Here is a 21163-nt window from a genome sequence, read left to right on the forward strand (position 1 = left end):
AGGGAGGAGACGGCCACCTGGAAATCGAGGAGGAGGCTCGGGAGAAACCAACCCTGCCGACACCTTGATTTCACACTTCTGGCCTCCCAAACCTTGAGAAAATAAATTTCTGTCGTGTAAGCCACCCAGTGTGCAGTATTTCGTTATGGTAGCCCTAGAAAATTGATGGAGGCTAAGGACATTTCTGTAAGGAAGAAGTATACAAGTTTCAGGATAAAGGGGATGAAGACAGCATTCAGTTTGCCAAAGTGTAAACAGGCAAACGTGGTAAGTAGAAGACACAGCAAGCTCTCTTTAATGATGAGAGGACGCTGGACTTGACTGACCTTTTCAGTGAACTACTCAGGCTCAACTCTAACCTTTAATCTCAATTTCTTCTGTAGTATTTTTTTCAGCTTCATACATACACCAAAAAAATTCATTTTCACATACATTATCTCATGCTAGTACTTTTTTAAAAAATCAGCTTTTCGTTGTAAGTAAACTTAAAGAAGTCAGGACCCTTAAATCAGCCAGATGGATTGATTATGTCCCAATCATTACATTGTCCCAGTTCTCAGCACCAGCCAGAGTCAAAGCTCACAGGGCCCCTGGAACGTGCACCCTCTCACACCGGGGAGGGAACTAGCGTGTTCACTATTCCCACTGAGCTCTCCAAGAGGACTGCCACTGGAGGATGGGTTTTAGTGTGGTCCAATGTGTCAGGGTACTTCAGAAGCTGAACAGTTGATATTTGATACTGAGAATAGCTTTAAGGAAAAAAATGATCATTTCAATAACATTTCCCCTCATTATTAAAATGGGATAGAGAAATGTGCCTATTTGGCAGTTTTATCAGTACCTAACCACATCTGTATGTTTTGCCTGTTTTGAGGGTACCTTATTCTGTATGGATATCGCCTCTTCTAGAGAGGAACTGTATTTCATGAGGAATATTTTCATGTGGAATATGTACACTATCTGGCACATGAAGAACTCCCCCATCGTAACAATTTCTTTTCCATAGCTCTCTCCTTTCCATCGCCGGAGATTTGATTGCCAGTGGTCACTGGAAAGACTCTAAAAGAGAGCTAGTACTTTAGGGGAAATGTCCTTTACTAGATTTGAAACAGAACCTTCTTTTGAATTTATTCTCTAATCTGTTTTCAAATTGTGGGTCACCACTCAATTGGGATCAAAAAATGGTTTTTTTAGGGAGCTACCAGTGTTTTAAAAAATAAATTAGAATAAAATAAAAAAGATCAGAATGCACTGCACGTAGTAAAAGTCGACGTGGTTTTGTGAAATGTTCATTTTATATATGGAGCAGGTTTCTGCAGATTTGTCACTGTGGGTCATGACCAGGGACCACTGAACTCCTCTGGCCTTAACTAAGCTTTCTTCCTCTAAGGACACAATGACTGAAGGGCCCTGCCTGGATTTGAACCCCTGAAAGAAGACATGGTTATTTCCGTCTCGGAAGAGCCCTTGTTTTTGAAACTGAAAGATCCAAGCAAACTTTATAATCATTAAAGTCTCTTGAGAGTTATTTACATGGTGAATTAATTTGCTCAAGTCTACTTCTGAAACACCATCTTCAAATATTTGTGTAATTGGAATGTTCTAACTGGAAGACTTCATGTGATTCCCATTGCTTGAAGCCAAGGGGCCTATTTGCATCTCTTTCTTTTTTTGGAGTTCTGGTCTCCAGAAATTATGTGGCTTCAGTATTGCTCTGGCTCTTGTAACTAGCCAAGCTCACTTGGATAAATTTCAGAAGAAATATCTGTGTTTACTTCTACATGGACATTGGGTGAAGTTCTGGGATCCTGGTGGGAGGACTAATATCCAGGATGACGGAAACAGCAGCTGGGATCTGCAAACTTGGTTAGGAAGACCTCTTTCACTTCCTTCCTGGAGAACCCCCAGTTGCATAAAAGGTCAAAATGTGCCCACAGATGATAAACCTTTCAAGGCCTCCCCTTGCTGCACCACAGATTTTTTCTTCCTTGTTCTTGTATGTTCTCCTAACTCTGAAAAACTCTTTCAGTGACGCAGATAAAGGTCAGGCATGAGCCATCCTGCCTGGGGAATCTGACTTGATAAGAGGAATAAAAACAAGGAAATCTGAAATCTATCTTTTTATGTACAAGTAAACTGACAAACAAAATAAGGCTTTTAAATGACAAGTCTTATGGAAGAAAGAAGGAGAGGGGCAGGAGAGCTCCACCAGACCTAAGATTAAACCTGATACTTGGTAACTGGTCTGTTGGTGGGTTAAAGAAAGCAAACACCCATTGGCTGGTGATCTAAAAAGGCAAGCAATTTCATATCCCATCCTTCATCCTATCAACAAGCATTTATTGAGTACTTATTATGGGGCATGAGCTAGCACTAAGTTCTAAGAGATAGAAAGATAATTAAGTCAGAGTCTTGTCCTCACATGGCACACAGCCCAATGGGGAAGATACCCTTAGCAGAGGGAGGTGGGTGGGGAGTAGGAAGCGACATCTGAAACGGACAGGAATTAGCAGAAACTAAAAGTTGGTGAAGGAGCACAGGAAGAGGAAAAACGCAGTACAGCAGAGATTAGAAAAGGAATAGGGGCTTAGTAACAGGAGATGGGAGCCCAGCAGCTCTAGGAACCATCACAATCTTTGAAGACGCAGGGGCCTTCTGTGTGTGTGTGAGAGAGGAAGTACCGGCTACCACAGGATCACAGTCTCACACTAACAATACTTCCAAAAGGGAAAATTATTTTCTTTCCGAGCATTGCTTGTGACTGACGTGAGCATTTGCAGCAGGATGAGTTTCCTGATTCTGAGTCACTTACAGCATTAAGATGCTGGATATATCTGGTAAGAAACAGCCAGAAAAGACATGATGCTTCAGAAAACTTTGTCATTTTCAAATCTCCATTGTCTTTAGAAGAGCAAAGCAAAATAAAACCCCAACCACAAAGATCCCTCTATTCACTAGAAAATTCATACATAAATATTAATACAGTTTTGCTTTTAAGATAGTGAAGTAAGAATCTTTTGCCCTCCCCTCTTTCTCACCTTTAATTCATCCCAAAACAAAAAAGAGAACAAGAAACAGAAACTTAAACTCCCTCTTTGATGAAAGCAGGAGACACCTGTCAGCCAGAGGCAGAAGTGGTCTGAACCAAGAGGAGGAACGTGAAACCAAAGTGCCTACAAGAGAGGGACACCAAGAACAGACAAGATGCTTTATCCCCCCAAGTCCTGGGAAGGCTCCACATGGAGTTACCACACATGCAAAGGAAGGAGTGAAGCCAGTGGCCGCAGGCAGGACTGCACCCAGAGCCTGCCTGGCAGGTACCCAGGTTGACGCTGGAGAAACTGAAGGAGAGAAGCTCCATGCTCAGGAACGCCTGGCCCAGCGGAGGAGCGGATAAAGTGTGGCTGGACACTGGGGATGAGGAGAAAGGCTGAACACGAAAAAGTGAGACGCTTCTGACACATGCCACAACATGGATGAGCCTTGAGGACATTATGCTGAGTGAAATAAACCAGACACAAAAGGACAAAGACTATATGATTCCACTTACAGGAGGGACCTAGAGTAGGCAAATTCATAGAGCAAGTAAAACAGCGGTTGCCAGGGGCTGGGGGGAGGAGAAGTGGGGATTTAGTTTTTCATGGTTACAGAGTTTCAGTTTGGGAAGATGAAAAAGTTCTGGAAATGGATACTGGTGATGGTTGCACAAGATTGTGAATGTACTAAATGCCACCGAATTGTCCACTTGAAAATGTTTAAGATGGTAAATTTTATTCTGTCAATTTTACCACAGTACCAAAAAAAAAAGACATTGATGCCCCCTCCCCAATGAGCCCCCAGAATGCTGACAGCCAGCTGGTACCCACAGACAGGGCCTGGAAAATTCTCTTCTGAAGAAACTAAATGGTCCCAGAGAACAGACCTAGAGATACTGACCCATGAGGGGGCTGACAAGTAAGCTGAGTGGTCCAGAGACCCTCATTCCCAGGAGACCTCTTATCAAAGGAAGGGCAGGAAGTACAGAAGGAAAGAATAACAAGGACAGAAGACCAGATGTGAGACTCAGAGAATCCGTCCAGGAGGTCTACCATCCTGCCAGCAAGTGACTCAGAAAGAGAACAGAAAATGGAGAGGGGGAAATTCTCAAAGAAGCAATACTATATGAAAATTTCCCAGAATATATGGCTACAAGTTTTCAAATAGGAGAAAACAAGTACCCAGCATAACATAAAAACGGCAAAAGCACCACACCAAGGTACACTGTCCTGAAATTTCAGGAATGAAGAGAGATCCAGAGTTCTTCCACAGAGGAAATGAGCCCCTAGACAGAGGACAGGATTCAGAAGCCATCAGCCTGCGGCCCAGACATTTCAGAAGCTGGATTCAGTGGAGTTGGTTTAAAAATTCTAGGTGAAAATGTTTGGTATTCTAGCATTAATAACAGGCAAATTTGATAACTGTACTTATTTAGCTATTTAATTTTATTTAAGTCATCAGTCTCTCAAGAAAAAGTCCTATTTGGGAATGTATTCTATCTTCTAAGTATGAATTAGAAGCAGAATATTAAGTTTGATGCCTCAAATTTTCATGAGGAACGACTCCAAAATCACGTACGGCAACAACCGTGAGAAACCATCTTTACTCGTTCAACGCTCACTCATCAGTGAGACCAAGAGACTGCTTGAAGGAACAATTCCTCACAGCTTTGAGTCTATGGGGGCTAAACATTTTAAAACACAACAACAACAAATTGTTGAAATGGACCAACAGTAATTGAAGACAAAGCATTTTTGAGATTTGCACAAAATATGATTAATAGATGCAAAGCCATTTTCTAAAAAGCAAGTTACAAAAAAGCCTTTTCCTAAATTCTATTTGATGTGCACAGAAGTTCATGATATTAGATGTGCCTGCTCAAAGTATCCATTTCAATGAGTAGGACTGCAAATGGGAAGTAACACTCGTATACTATTCTACCACACGTTTAGTATTTGACTACTAGAATTTTAGTATGGAACTTTTATTGACAAAATTGCATACATAATTTTTCTCGTATTCCCAGAGGTTTGTCTATGTTGATACTATCAGTTTTGGCATCCAACCAATATGTGTATTTGGTACACCTTTAATTACATGTGCATGGATACTCCTAGAATGATACACCAGAAATTGATAACGTGGTTGCCTATGGGGGGCGTTGTGTGGCTGGAGGACAGGGGTGAAAGACACACCTTTCACCATACACCTCTCTGTATCTCTTGAATTTAGAACCATGTGATAATATTCTTATTTAATAATAAGTAAAATTGGGGAAAAACTCTACTTAAGAATAACAGTATGTGGATAATATTTAGAACTATGAGCAGCAAATATTAGAATAAATAACCAAGATTCCCGAAAGCAGATGCCTTTGAGGAGCATCAGCAAGCAAGAGGCCAGGGAGGCAATTTTTCACTAGAAGTCTTTTTGCACTACCTGATTCTTTAATGCACATATATTACTTAGACAAGAATGAAAATATTTAATAAAAACCCAATCTCAAAAACTAGAAATTTCAGAAATTTATTAAGAAGAAAATTAATATTACCTATTACCTCATTGCCCAATGATAGTAACATTTTGATACATTACACCTTTTAGTTTTTCTTTCCTCTAAAAATATGCATTCACTTTAAATGTGGCTTTATTTTTTTTTTTGGTTTTCCCCCCTCTTTTATAGTATTCTCTTTTTATTTTGTAAAGCTAGGCACACAGCTTCTAAACCACTTTAAAAAAAGAACAACATATCCAGCACCTAACCAGTTAAAGAAAATATTCTCAGACAACTCAATTACCAGTGGAGTCTCTCCCACAAGCAGTTTTACAACAGATGGAAATGGCATGTGTTACAATGTTCACCAATTTCTGTGCTATCTGTGAATTGAGTCCTCTGATATTTAAGTCAATAGGATTGTTCAACACGTCCTCACACGAGAGGCTCTGCTAACACACAACTCTTGTGACTGGAAACCTCAGCAACCCAGAACTCCCAAAGGTATCTCATGTCCCCAGTCCTCGCAAAGGAGAAGCCACCTGGAGACAAGACCAGCCAATGGTTTCTGGTTGATCTTATCATATATATTTTTTTGTGATTTGCACCCTTTTTCTACTGGTTCTTCTACACTTTTTATGATTTTTCACGCCAAATATTTTTAATCCTGGGTACTGAGCACAGTGGGTGAGAGCCAGATCTTGGGAGGCACATGGGTCTTGAGTTCAGAAGCTCTGCCAGGAGCTGGCAACGTAGTTCTGGGCAACAGTCTCATTCTCAGACAAGAGGGGCCTCGTCTGTGCATCACTGTGGAGCATGCTGTACATATCACGCATCATTTGATGAGTATAGGTTTATTTGATCAGGTATCAGATTATATATATATACAATCGCTCTTCTTGCACATTCCAGCACAGATCCTGGAAAAAGGGATGGCTGGCAGAATCTGGGATTCTCCAAGGGCTTCAGGTGCTAGGAATCTAGACACACGGAATGATGTCCTCATATCCATTTACTTAAAGATCTGAAGGATCTGTCACTGATAAACAGAGGTGGGTATTTCCTGAAGAGTCAGAGAGTCTAAAGTACTTTATACAAACCTCTGTTTTAAACTAACTAACTGGTTTAACTGCCTAAAAAGGCATCACAAATCCTCATTTCTATGTCTGTTTCCTCTTCCATCAGGTGCTGTGTCTAATCCTCTAATTTATCTTTATATCTGCAACACCTATGACTGTGCCAGGCACATTCTAGGCATTAAGTGGCAGAATTAGTTAGTGAAGAACATGCACTCAAGCAAGTCGGAAGGCAGAGAAGTGTCCAAGCATATTTTAGAACCCTTTCCGCTAAAGACAGTCAAAATCAAGTTCTAGCACAAAATGCTTATTCTTAGCTTTTGGATATGGGTTTATTTTTATTTTATTTATTTATAAAAGATTGGCCCTGAGCCAATCTGTTGCCAATTTTTCTTTTGTTTTTTTTTAGTTCTTCTCCCCAAAGCCCCCCAGTACATAGTTGCATATTCTAGTTGCATATTCTAATTCTTCCCTGTGGCACACCACGTCAGCATGGCTTCATGAGTGGTGCAAGGTCCGCACCCAGGAGCCGAACTGGTGAAACCCTGGGCTGCTGAAGTGGCGTGCAAGCTTAACCACTTGGCCATGGGGCCATCTTTGGGTTTATTTTTTTATGCCTCATGCCATTTGGCTTTTTCTCATACACACCTCTTGAATGGAAATAGGTCAACCATACCTGGGTAGGGGATTTTCCCATAGGTGACGATTTCATACAGGAGGATTCCGAAGGACCACACGTCAGACTTAATAGTGAAACATCCAAAATTGATTGCTTCTGGAGCAGTCCACTTGATGGGGAATTTAGCACCTAAGGGAGAAGACAGTGAGTCTTACTTGGGCCTCTGAGCTGAAACAAAAATGTCATGGGCATGTGACCCTCACACTTTCCTTCTTTTGGGAAAATTTTAATTATTTATTTGAATAGGCAACATACACATAATGCAAAAGAGAGATGGTACAAAATGTTATACTAGCAATGTGGGCCTCTCCTCTCTTTCCCCTTGGGGCATTCCCCTCTTAAGAAGCAAAGTTTCCGGTGTTCCTCCAGAGACACCATAACTAGCCCACATCACACGTGAAGAACATGACACAGAACGGAAAGGCATTTATTCTTAGGTTGTACATTTCTCCCTCAACACCAGCCTCCAAAGCCTGCATCTTCAGTGCTCACATTTTCTCTAATGAGCCCATACCACGTTTATAGGGAATGTCAACGTCTCTTGATGTGTACATTCTCGTGGATAAATCTCTTGAAGCCTGTACCAATAGGAATTTTAGATGCCACTCTACACTTTAATGTCTCACGCTCTCACTTGACAGGACCAAACATTATTGCACTTTCAGGAATCGGGTAGGAGGATGATGTGCCCAGAATGAGATAGTGATGACACTAGGTGTCTCATGAGGAGTTGGTGAGGCTAAGGGATACTTAGTCACTGGGTCACCTGAGAGGCAAACCTGGCTGGGGGCACCCACGAGGTCACCTTGAGGAAAGCAGGGACTCAGGTACAGACTCATTCCTACTCCCTGGAAAGGCAAAGGGTTTCAACCAGCCATACTTTACATTTTTAAACAGATTTGCCTTTATTATGTTTTTGCTTTAGAATTTTGGGTGGTGTCAGACTGAAACTGGAAATCCGAATAAGAACAATAGGACACCAGAGAGCCTCGTGGAGCAGCTCCTGTGTGCCAGGCACTCACTGCGTACAATCCGGCGTTAAACCCCACCTGCTCCGGGCAGCGGGGGCGGGGGGGGGGAGCAGGCACGAGGGGAGGGGAGGGGCGGGTGGGGGCACACTGGGTCTGCACCGCGCAGCCGGAGTTTGGACACTGTTTCTGCTATTCCAGCTCGGTGTGACCCTGGCAAGTGACTCATTGTCTTTGTGCCTTCTTGGCACCTCCATCTGTAAAATGAGGACACAACAGAACCTCCCCAGGTTGCTGTCAGGGTTAAGTGGGTTGATTTGCATGCTTGGCACAGTACAAATACCAGGGAAAGGTAAACATCACTAGGGTTGCCCTGCAATGGCTACCGTTTAATTCTAGAGCCCAGCTCTCTGCACTAGGCCACCTCTCTCGCATGAGAACAGTTATTTTTGTGAGACTCTGGACTTGTCAAATTCAACAAAACTAGTGGAATAAGTTCTAGCTCGCTTACTTTGAGGCTAGATCTCCTGGGTTTGAATCTTGGCTCTACCATTTACTATGGGACCTCAGAAGCTGCTGAACCTCTCTGCTTCCTTGTCTATAAGGTAAGAATAATATAATAATAATAATACTTATCACACAGTGTTATCGTAAAGATAAATGAGATAAGGTATGAAAAGCACTTAGAGTAGTGGCTGCCACACTGCAAATGCTCATTACATTTTAGTGATTATTTTTTTAACTCCTTCTCCTCCAACTCTTCTCCTTCGCCTGGCTTTTTTTTTTATTTTTTGCTGAGGAAGATTAGCCCTGAGCTAACATCTGTGCCAGTCTTCCTCTATTTTATAAGTGGGTCCTTGCCACAGCATGGCTGACGAGTGGTGTAGGTCTGCGCCTGGAATCCAAACCCATGAATCTGGGCCGCTGAAGCAGAGTGCGCCAAACTTAACTACTAGGCCATGGGGCCAGCCTCTCACCTGCCTGTTTGCTGAGGATAATGAAGGTCAAGGATAAGTTATCACCCACCTAGGAGAACACAGGCTTAAGGCAGGAGGAGAACCACCTTAAACATGACAGATGCAAGAGATGCTAAACAAATCAAAACAATGTTTTCAGACTCTTTGTCACCTCTCTAAATCCTGTGGACATCTTCCAGAAATCACACACATGTAGTTAAAAGGAAAATAATCCTTGTTTAACAATTCTTAGGAATGTCAAGAGAGTGCTCGGCTCTTTCAGAAGAGAGAAAGCACTGCAAAAACATTGACTCAGCTTTCCTGAGCAAGCCCATCAGAATCCTCAGGCCATAAGCAAGAGGAAGGGCCATGGGCCCGGCCATAGAGCCACATGCCAAGGACTGGGAGATTTACGCCTCCCTGTGCGTTTTTGGTTCCTGTGTATAATATGGAACGTGGGAAAATAAAGGAGTGATTTTTGTAGCATTATATTTACTTCCATGGGTGTGATAATTTCTATGTTTTAATTTGTTATTAAAAGGCTAGAATATAGAATGATTGTTACAAATATTTTCTGTGTAGTTAAGGAAAGTCTACTTCATTGTTTGGGTGAAAACACATAATATAAACATATAATGTAAACAAAGAATCTTGATCTTGCCAAATCTCTTTTTTGTTCTGCTTCCCTTAATTGAAATACAAATGATAGCATTTGTAAACTTTATAAAAGTCTCAGGTGGAGTTAATCAAGAAGGTAACTTTTTAAAACAGTTATTAAAATAGAACCACAAACAGCTCCTGTGGTACATTTTGAATACTTTACCAAATGAGTTTTTTTAAATGATGACTATTGCAACTTTGTTAAAAAAGGACAAAAACAAAATAACACTAAACAATAACAAAACACCTAAAGATGGTCACGAGAACATACCTTCCCTTGCTGTGTACTCGTTATCTTCAATCACTCGAGCAAGCCCGAAATCTGCAATTTTGCACATGAGCGACTCGGAGACCAGGACGTTTGCTGCTCGCAGGTCCCGGTGAATGTAGTTTTTCCTCTCAATGTACGCCATTCCCTCTGCAATCTGAAAACAGAAAGGCTCTCGGTTTTTGATTAGGTCATCATAGAGGCCATCAAGGAAAACCAAAAAGCTTATGAGTTCCTGAAATCCTTTCATGTATATTATTCTGCTCATTCAAGTTTTAAAAACAGTGGGTAAATTACAATCACCATCTTGATCCTTTCTAAAATAACTTCCCCCCCAATCTCCGATGATGGCGATCGCATCTCAACATGATTTCTTAAATAGCTACCTGTCTCAATATTGTCTAATGTGTGGAGAATCTTTTCAAGTTCTTGCACGTAGATATACAGATGTCATTATCCCAGTTTTTCAAATGAGAAAACAGAGCTAGAGAAAGTGACACGCTGATACAAAGAACTGCCTGGGGCGTCAGGAACAGGATGTCCTTGGTCAGCAGCATCCTTGCTGTCAGGTTAATCAACAGCCCACAGAACTGGTTCCCCAGGTTTTCTCTGCACAGTCCCTCCTGGATGGCCAGAAAGATTCACTCTGACAACAAAGTGCGACAGCCGGAAGGAATTAAGGGTTTAAACAAAACAAGAAAATGGGGGACGAGAGACTACTACTTACCACTTACTAGAAAATTGGGTTTTTCAGGAAATCAAAATCAGATTTTTAAGAAAAACTTTAACAAATTATAAAGATAAGGATCTGGAAGGACGGAAGGAAAGAAAGAATGAACCAAGCAGCTGTATCTGGTGAGCAGTTAGAGGGGAAACTCTAATTAGGATTATGTCACACAGGAACGAATGCATTCAGACAGATTTTACCTTGAATTCCAGGTGGCTCAGCTTAGAGGACCTGACTCCCCACTCATCCACAACGGCACTGCTTGTCTCAACTCAAACCCCGGTTTCAGCCAGGCCATGTTGCTTAGCACCGGTTTAGCTCCTTATTACTGGGCATGTTTCTCCTTGACCTCCTCCTGGAATGCCTTTCCTCCCTTCTTGGCCAATCCCTAGGCTGACCTTCTGCCCAGGGGGCCTTCCCTGAGTTCCTCCTGGATGACTTCTGTTCACTCTATGCCCACCCTCAATGGGTCAATTTGTATAAAAACCATCTGCACCTACTGATCATAGCTTTGTCCTTATTTCACGCTGTTTGCTGTGCTTATCATTGTCATGCCATCCGGACAGGAAGCACCTTCAGGGCAGAGGCACACTTACATCTTTTCTGTTCCTGCTTGTATCTAGTGGACCCTTTAACCCTGTCACCAAACCTCTTCTCAGAGGCAAAGAAAGTTCTTTGGAAAATGTGCTGGGTTTTGAATGCTACCAAAACACTATGTTGTTGACACACCGCTGCAGGAATTTGGCAGATGATGTTTTTGTGGTCACAAAACCTGGCATATAATAATCAGTCTCTGATTATTAGGTCAGTCTCAAAGTCCTGTCAGCCCAGGAGTGCACGTCTGACCAGCACCAAGGAATATTTTCTTGAACAGAGAAAATCATAAATCAGAAAGAACAAAAGAGGTCTGACCTTTTCCTTCAGTTGAAATGACAATTTAATAATGTAAAGCTTCTATAGCAAAGAATAATGTGTGCAGCACTCGAACAGCGCAGGTAAAGTGGAGAAGACCCAGGCTATGTGACGCCTGCTGGCTGAACTCGCATCCAGTCCCTCCTGGACAGCTTGGCCAGCCCATACTTCTGGAGTAGTTTGGGTTACCACATCCCTCCCCAAGAATTCTTTAATCGTTTGTGCAAGTCCAACTGGGTCACTGCCTACTTAAAACTAACCTCAGGACAATGTCCAAACTCCTTAACACTGCTGCTGAGGCCCCGTGAGCCTGACCCCTGTTTATCCCTCCTGCCTCCTCACCATGACGGTCTCCTCCCCTGGATCCTGGCTTCCACACCTGCCTCTGCTTGGAACATTCGCTCCCTGCCCCTTTGGCCTAGCTAATTCATTCCGCAGGTCTCAGCTGAGACGTCACTCGCTCTAAGAAGCCTTGCCCAACTCGCCTTCTCCTCTCGAGTGTGGTCCCAGGCTCCCTGCTCCTCACCTGTATACCTGTCTATGATCATCTCAGGAATGTAAGGACCCTAGGGAGGTATAGGATCTGCACATTGCTGTTCTTAGGTACTTACGTAACATTCCAATAATTATATACAAACTGGCCAGGAACCTGAGAGAGCCAAAGTTGGCTGCAATTCCAACTTACGCGTGAAATTGCAGCTGACAGTAGCAATCAGGAACGTGTGCCAGACACGCCTCTGCGGATGCTGACTGACCCACAGATGTGTGCTGGTGGCACTGACAGAGCCTCTAAGGCATGGCACCAAGGACCCACATCTCTCTCATTCTTGGTGATGGATTTTAATGATCAGTTTGTTAGAAAAAGCATTCTAAGAACTTGTTGGTAACACATCTACCCAAGTTCTGCATTTACACAAATCTGAATGCATTTTTAAAAATGATTCTCTGAAATAATACCAGACTTGCAACAAGCCCACTTTATGTTGGCTTTCTTTTCCATGTCAGAGTGCTTTACGGAGCTCGTGTTCCACACAATAATAATAGTATTCACCAAGACCAAGATTCGAAACAACAGCATTAGCCAAGTTGAATAAATAATAGATAGGGAAGCAAAATCAAAGCTTTTAGATATGACTTGCTTTTGAGGTCATAAAAGACTACGACTCTCTTCTTATATAAAAATTATTCTTTCCCTGGTCTACGTATATTGTTCTTTCTTGGTTTCTTTTTTTTCAAAACTTAATTTTTTTTTTTTGGTTGTTGTATTTACTTTGGCTAAAGTAAATCTGGCTCTATTTTGCAACAGCAGGAAGAAATCAGAGACTACTTTGGCTAATGGAATCTAGAATCAACTTTTCTTTCACGGAATACCTTCTTCCTCCCCAGGCCTCCTGGTCTAACAGTTGTCAGCACTGCAGAAAGAGCTGTCGCATAAATACGGGGACTGAGGGAGAAGGGAGCACTCGCCTCCCACTTTCTATTGCTCCATTAGCTCAGAAAGGCGACTCGTGAAGGGTTCTCTGGAGTTGGACCTGATACGGAGGTCTGGTGAGGACAGACTCTGATTCAGGAGATTGTTTTGTGCCCACAGATATTTTACTATGATGATGATGACAGGTAGGTAGATGATGGATAGGTAGATAGATAGATGGATAAATAGATATTAACAACTGCCACTTCTTCCACCATGAATTGAGCACTCATTATGTTCCAGACACTGTTTTACATTCTTTATACCCAATTCATGCTTCATTTGAATAACAAATCTACCAAGTAACTTTTATTTCAGTTGTACAGATGCAAATGTGGCTTAGGTACAAGAACCTGCTGAAAGCCAGAGGGAAAGAGAGAGCCACGACCCACACCCACGTGTGTCTACCCTCAGCAGCCATGCTCTCAACACCACATTCCAGGATGTCACATCAGCAAGAGAGCTCAGCGTTGGAGAGATAACTAGACGTTTCTGGAACTCAAATTTTTCATCAAAAGAATACTTTTTTACTGAGAAGACAGGAAGATGCTTTTGAAGTTTTCTCCTAGAATTCGTTGTTAAGCCCAAATTTCATTCCTCTGAAAAGGTAGCACAAACTTTCCCCAGCTAGAGTTCAGGAGATCCATCTCAGGAAGTACATACAAGCTTAGTTTGGGGTGTCTCTGACTAGAACAGTGTTTCTCAACCTTTTTCCATTATCACCCCCTAAGAAGAAAAATTTAATTCAATTAAAATTTAAAATTTTAGTTAAAGTTAATTTATCCTTAACAGGGGAAATTAAATACAAAGAAATCAGATTTTGTTGGATAGATTTGAGATTTGCAGGGCCACAAACTATTGTAATATCTAAGATTTCCTCATCCTCCAAGAACCAATTTTCACTCCCTTGGGGGCGATCTTGTCCCCATTTTGAATGCTTGGTCTAGAAGATGCTAAACCGAACAAAGAAGGTTTAAAGTCAATTTTTCCCTATGACTCAAAAGTGGAAATAAGATGGATGATGATATATTCTTGGCTTGGATGAGGTTAACACTCTGTCAGAATGAAAACAACCAGGCTAAAATTAAGCAGGAAAATATTCTTTTATCCAAATAGCCCTATAAGTTGTAAAAAAAAAAAAAAAAAAGCAATAACTGTCATTCCCTTTGGAACTTTGATGGGGCCAAAAGGAAATTACTTTCCCAGAGTCACACCACAGGTTAGTGCAATGGTTTGGAAGTAAATTTAATTTCCTTTCTGTGCATTTAGCAGTTAAATTAAGGTTTAACCCTTACACTAGTATTTCTTAACTCTGGCTATGTCCCTGGGGAGCTTTTAAACACTACCACTGCCTGGGCCTTATCCTAAACCAATTAAACCCGAATCTCTAGGAGGGGGGCCTCCCAGGTGATTCTAATGTGCAGTGCAGGTGGAGAATCGCTCCAGGGCCCTGCACATCATCTGAGAGCTTATCAAAGTGTGGCATTATGGACTCTGACCTCATTTACTCAATCAGAATCTGAATTTTAACCAGCTCTTTGGGTGATCTGTATGCACATTCAACTTGGAGAAGCACTGCAATAGATCATATGCTTTTAAACTTAAGCTATTTTAGGATTAAAAATTCTAGAATGATTGGAAAGACATCTCGGTCTCAATGCATTGCCTACAAACGACCTCACCAAGTGGACTGCTGTCCTCATAATGCTCAGGAAAGGAAGTCCTGATATGACTCAAGAGAATGAGCAAGATGTGTGTAGCCGCCATCAAGAGCCCAGGGCAGGAGACGGCAGGTGTCACGTGGGAGCCAGAGAAGGTACAGGGCCAGACAACAGAGGTGCTGGGAACACCCTGGCAGGAGTCCTAGTCCATCAACAGCTCAGAAATGTGTCTTGACCTTCATTTTTCCTATAACTTAGGGAGGACTCCGTCGGCCTCAAAGCTCAGAGGCAGGGCACCCCAGCATCTCTCCCACTCTATCATGGCTCTGGGGCTGGGCCATTGCTTGGATGGTTTAGGAAACTGACTTAATCTTTAGGTTTTAAATCATGAGGGGATTCTCTTCATCTTGGGCCATGCCAGCATCACAATGCCTGGTGATATACAAACACGAGAAAACCTCGACTTTCTAAGCTACCTGCCAATGCTAAGGAAGTAACTAAAACTGTTTCTTGTCTTCATGTGCTAATTTCTAACTCTGCACTAGAGTCTGTGTGCGAAGCTACTGGAAATTTGAAGTAAAAAGCCCCCCCCATTGCCTAAAATGAGAACAATCATTTAAGAAGACAATGTTAGTGACATTTTCCCCCTCCTGTTCAAAGCTAACTGGTTCAGGTTTAGACGTGCTTTGCATTTCTCCTGCTCTTACGCTCAAATAGCACGGCCAACGTGCATTTCTTAGTTCCTCTTTTTGTACCTTCTGTGGAAACATATGATGACGACATTTTCTCCCTTTCGTGATTCTGTGTGTGTGTGTTTTGCTGTCCTGGGAGGACAGACAGGAACTACTAGGTAGGAGAGTGAGCCACCGAGATCCCAACTGGAAGCCGTAACGAGATGGGTTCTCGTGAAATTCTAGGCATCTAGCACCTGGTGGAAGTTCTAGGACAGAGAAGATATTAAAAATGATGTTTCCTGAGTTAAAGAGCAGTCTTATCCTGTCAGGCGCTAAATAAACAGACTCCCAGTCTCAAGCAATGCAGGTCTCCCAGAGAGGCCCTTCAAGTGCACCGTGAGAAGGAAAGGACTCAGCCGTCAGATGTCTGCCAGTCAGCTTCCACAGGCAGAGCTGCGAAGGGGCGGGAAGCACGTGTGTGACCAAAGAGAGAAATAAGGAATTATCGAATGTTCTGACCACAAATACGCAGGCCTGCCTCTCCCACTGCTGGTGTGAATAGGAAGTGTCAACCCTCCCGGCAGACGACCTCATGGGGGCCCACAGGCACCGTTTCCTCCAGGGGGAGGTGACCCAGCTATCCTGGCCGGTGGGCGAGCTGGATCAGGGATTGATTTCAGACCCTCATCAGCCTCTCAGAGGACCATTATGGACACACACTCTGAAGGGTAGTATTGCCAGTATGTGTCTATTTTTTAGTATATCCATATCTACATACATGATTTACATACACACACACAAATACATACAATCCTATGGAAAGTTCAGAACCCCAGCATTTTGTAAAGCATTATCGCCTCTGTGCTCTCTGCTCATCGTTTTCTACCATACACACACACACACACACACACACACTTATATACATGTACACTCATGATGGGCAGGGTGGGGACAGAACACAAAACCTAGAGTCCCATTTACTTTGCAAATACATTTTTTTCACGGTATGAGGTGAGAAGCATTAAATCAGACTAAAGTTGTCAGAAGCATGTGAGGTGAGCATACTGCTTTAAATTCCCTCTCCAATATCAATGTTTAAACAGAAAGTCTGTGTTCCTCTTCCCAAAATGAGGAGTTCCTGTTGTGAGCAGTCTCAGCAAACTGCCTTCACACACCTCTGCCTGGACTCCTCTGAGGAAGCCAGCACAGGTCCCTCCATCTCAATGAACTACAGCCTCGCGTCATCAACTGCATTTACCAAGAAGTGGGTTGCCAGTGACTAACTGGGGGCTCGCAGTACAGTTACGCTTGGGACAGGAAATACCTCACAACTATGGTCCTTGGGTATACATAAGATAGACATTTTATGTGGAATACAATTCTAGAGAAAAAAAATCTCAATTATGTTTTGCATATCAAAACAGAGCTCGAATAATGCTCCTTACAAGTGACCTTCCTTGTTAGTAATGATGACAGAGGTCACTCATCTTTCCCTGCTTTTCTCAGAAGCCCAACCAGATGTCTGTCAACCCCAGCACCCCACACAGGATGCCCCACCTTCCAGCAGGTTCGTCCCAACCACACTCTGTTCAGATGTGAAGGCTCTGAGGCACTGGCAGCGTTGGCATGTATGTGCTCTATGAATGGTTTCCTCAGCACACAGACTGGGCTGACTTCAACAGTAACTTGAGTGATGCTTTGGACAAATAACAAAATGTTTGTGTGGATGGTCTGCTCTGGAAGTCTCGTTTTAGCTTTCTTGTGTTCATCCTCATTGTTATCACTTTTCTGAGACACTGGCAAATAACAGGCTATCTTGCTTAGTGAGTTATTTTTTTGTTTCTTTGGTTTTTTTATTTAGTGTTTAAAGTTAAACCTTTTTAATTTGCGTAACTTTTTTCTTTTTTTTTGGTGAGGAAGATTGGCCCTGAGCTAACATCTGTGCCAATTTTCCTCTATTTTGTATGTGGGACACCACCACAGCATGGCTTGACGAGCAGTGTGTAGGTCCATGCCTGGAATCTGAACCTGCGAACCCAAGGCCTCTGAAGTGGAGTGAATGAACTTAACCACTATGCCACTGGGCTGGCCCAAGTTATTTTTTATTTTAATGGGAAGAAACCCACATTTGAGTCAGATGACGGGGGGAATAAAGGAGTGAAAGGATCCTAATTAAGGGAATCAATGTGCTCTCTCAAGCAAAGCTAAAATCTACCCCAGGAAATTCCAGCTTCAATGAGAAACTGGAACTGAAAATGCAACGTGTTTTAGAATTGGTTGCTTGGAAAGCATTTGTCATCTAGACAAGAAGTGAGAGAATTTAAACAAGAAATCTGCCAAAAAGCAGGAAAGATAAAAATCTGGTGTTCGTGATACTTTATCTGTTCTATTAGGCATTGTCTCCTCATTCTCTAGATATGTATTTCCTTCCTACACTTGGGAAAAGTATAATTCAAATAATTCTTTACATTCAAAAGTCCTAGGAAGCCTATGAAATAGTGATACTGATAATATTAATAAGTTGGAACTGAACAAATGAGTAGCAATTGGGTGAAAGCTCCAGTCTCCCTGATGGGTTCTCGGGTCTCTCTGAGGGTCCCTTATAACAGGGAGCCCCTGGGTCCATCCCAGACAGACCTAAGAAGACCACTTAATGACAACAGAAAAATAGAATGTAAAGGAAATGGGGAGCATACAAAAAGAAAGTTTAAGTAAGAACACACGTCCTCAGTACTCCAAATACGACAGCACTTGTTTGATAGCACTTGCCCATTCTCATAGAAGCATTGTTCCATCTGTTATTATTCACTGATCCTCCATACTGGATCCCTACACTCTTTAATCCATAATTTGGATGGAGGAATGGATAGAACAGAAAGCTCATTCCTTGCTATGTTTTTGGGTCAAAATTTCTTAGAAATTTTGTTTTAGCTTTATTGGGTTATTATAATATTCGTCTTTATTCCTCTTTTCCAAGCAAAATTGCTAAGAAATAATGAAGTCCCTTACTTTGATGATGATGGTGATGATGGTAGCTACCATGTATTGGCTGCTTGCTCTGCCCAGGCACCTTGCTAGGCATTTATAATTCTTACAACAAGCCTATGAAGGAGCCATTACTTATAGTAAAGATGAAGAAGCTGAGTCTTGGAGAAGTTACATTTTTTTCCTAGATAGACTTGGATTTGAACCCAAGTCCGGCTGGTTCCACTACCTGTGCTCTTAACCATTCAGCCACAGTGGCTTCTTCCTTTAAAAAGAGGTACAAAGAGTGGAATGCTCATAAGGCAGTGCCAGGAAGAAGGAGGGAAAAAAGAAATAAGAAAACTAGGTAATTTAAAAGTGGCCAAGTTAAAGTTTGCAGTGTGTCATATCTTCATAGTTTAAAACTAAGGGGAGAGTTTGGCACATACAAAGTTGGGCTGGTGAGGTCTCCGTGAATGGTCAAAATTTAATCAATCCAACAGCACGCAAGGAACCACAATGCCACAGTCAGACATGATTTCCATAAAGACAGCTTTACTGAACATCATATTTAAATCAGTATGTCTCCATGAAAGGGATTTACCTTTTCTAGCAGAAAAAAAGAGAAAAATTTGGCAATTAATTCTCATAGACTTTCTCTTGGAAAAACTTATTAGACCACTTCACATCCATTAGCATGGCTATTATAAAAACAAAGAAACAAAACAAAACCAAAAAATAGAAAATTACAAGTGTTGGCGAGGGTGGGGAGAAACTGGAACCCTTGTGCATTGCTGGTAGGAATGTAAAATGGCACAGTTGCTGTGGAAAACAGAAAGATGTTCCTCAAAAAATTCAACATAGAATTACCATATGAACCAACAATTCCACTTCTGGGTATATACCCAAGAGAAATGAAGGCAGATATTTGTATACACCTGTTCATAGTAGCATTATCCACAATTGCTAAAAGGTAGAAACAACCCAACTGTCCATTGATGGATGAATGGTTGAACAAAATGTGGTATATACATAGAATGGAATATTATTCAGCCATAAAAGGAGTGAAATTTTGACATATGCTACAACATGGATGAACCTTGAGGACATAATGCTAAGTGAAATAAGCAAGTCACAAAAGCGCAAATACTGTATGATTCCACTCATATGAGGTACTTAGAGTAGACAAATGCATAGAAAAGTAGAATAGAACGTAGAATAGTGGTTGGGAAGGGCTAGTGGGAGGGAAAATGGGGAGTTGTTTAATGGGTACAGAGTTTCAGTTTTGTAAGATGAAGAGTTCTGGAGATAGATGGTGGTGAGGATTGCACAACGTGAATGTACTTAATGCCACTGAACTTTGCACTTAAAAATGGTTGAAATGGTAAATTTTATGTTACGTATATTTTACCACAATTAAAAAATAAAACTACCCTGGAATCTTCCACCTGTAGACGAGCAGGAGCAGAACCTAGCAAAGGCCACTTCCTGCAGGGAGACCAGCCGGCGCTCATCACCCACCCCTGTGGAAGTGCGGCTTATGACCAAGCAAAGCGTTTGGGAGCTCATGGTGGCACACTGGATGGAAGCGCCCACACACACCTGGGCAGGACCAAACCAAACTGGGAATCAAAGCTCCTCCCATGTCACTCCCTCCCCACAGGCTGCCCCTCAATCCAACCTCAAATAGACCTGGCTGTGATGTGACTACCTAATTAGGGATTAGCAGGAGGGAGAGTACCAATGACCCCTCAGAAGATAGCTGGGCAGTGTGACTGTGGGTCAGAGACTGTAGAATGAGTCAACTTGGGTGTATATAAAATGGGGCCAAGTTTCTTCTCAAAACTAGAGCTTTCCTCTCTGCAAAATGGCAATAATAATAGCATCAACCTGGTAGAGTCCAGATGAGATTGAAATAGAGAATGAAAGAATGCTCAATGCAAGATAATCATTAATTGTTACTATTATTAATATTAATACAAATACTATCAATAATGAAAAGCCCCAAATGCAAATTTAGTTTATAATGGTGAAACAACAAATAGTAGAGCTGCTCTTTTAGAGCCAAGGGTGGGAGGCTGCCCACAGGTACACAATGCAGTCCTGGCACACGGTCTCCCTTTTGCTGAGTGACTGTCATCAACCTCGGGATTCTGGTGTGACTAGGCTCCCTTTACCAACTGCCTAAGAGTGTAAAGGGATGCTCTATCCATGACCCACCCTCCTACCCATTCATGAAAGAGACTCACCACTTCTGTACAACCGGGACAAGGCAGTGAATAAATGACATTGTGGGACTAGAAATTTCCTTTGATTACTGTCCCCTCATCTAACCAATTTCACTGCTACTACTATGATCTGAATGACCTGCCCCTTGATGTGTGGCTAATGAGCCCTACTTATTTGAAAGGAGAAGAAGGAAGCAAAAAGTTCTCAACTTATCCCAGTGAGGGTGGAAACCAGAGAAAAGCCATCGGCTCTTATTTCATTGCTTTTGCAGGAGACAGGAGGTGCAAATGGCTGAATACTGATCGCCTCTGAGGTGAACAGGAACTGACCCAGTACACCCTCAAAGACCTCAAATTGAGAAGCAGTTCGCTCTACTCAAATGCCAAAT

At 42.2% G+C, this 21163-nt stretch overlaps 1 protein-coding gene across 2 annotated transcripts in view; it reads right to left on the minus strand.

The window, feature by feature from the left end:
- Positions 1–21163, minus strand: part of LYN (LYN proto-oncogene, Src family tyrosine kinase) — a 113502-nt gene that overhangs the window by 1799 nt on the left and 90540 nt on the right. For both annotated transcript variants that reach the window (XM_044744194.2, XM_044744195.2), the window contains exons 11-12: positions 10141–10294; positions 7283–7414 (exon numbers count right to left, since the gene is read on the minus strand). In XM_044744194.2, the coding sequence (XP_044600129.1) occupies positions 7283–7414; positions 10141–10294 (286 nt within the window). The remainder of the gene's footprint in view (positions 1–7282; positions 7415–10140; positions 10295–21163) is intronic.

The sequence above is a fragment of the Equus asinus genome, chromosome 12 (assembly GCF_041296235.1).
Source record: "Equus asinus isolate D_3611 breed Donkey chromosome 12, EquAss-T2T_v2, whole genome shotgun sequence".
NCBI classification, from domain to species: domain Eukaryota; kingdom Metazoa; phylum Chordata; class Mammalia; order Perissodactyla; family Equidae; genus Equus; species Equus asinus.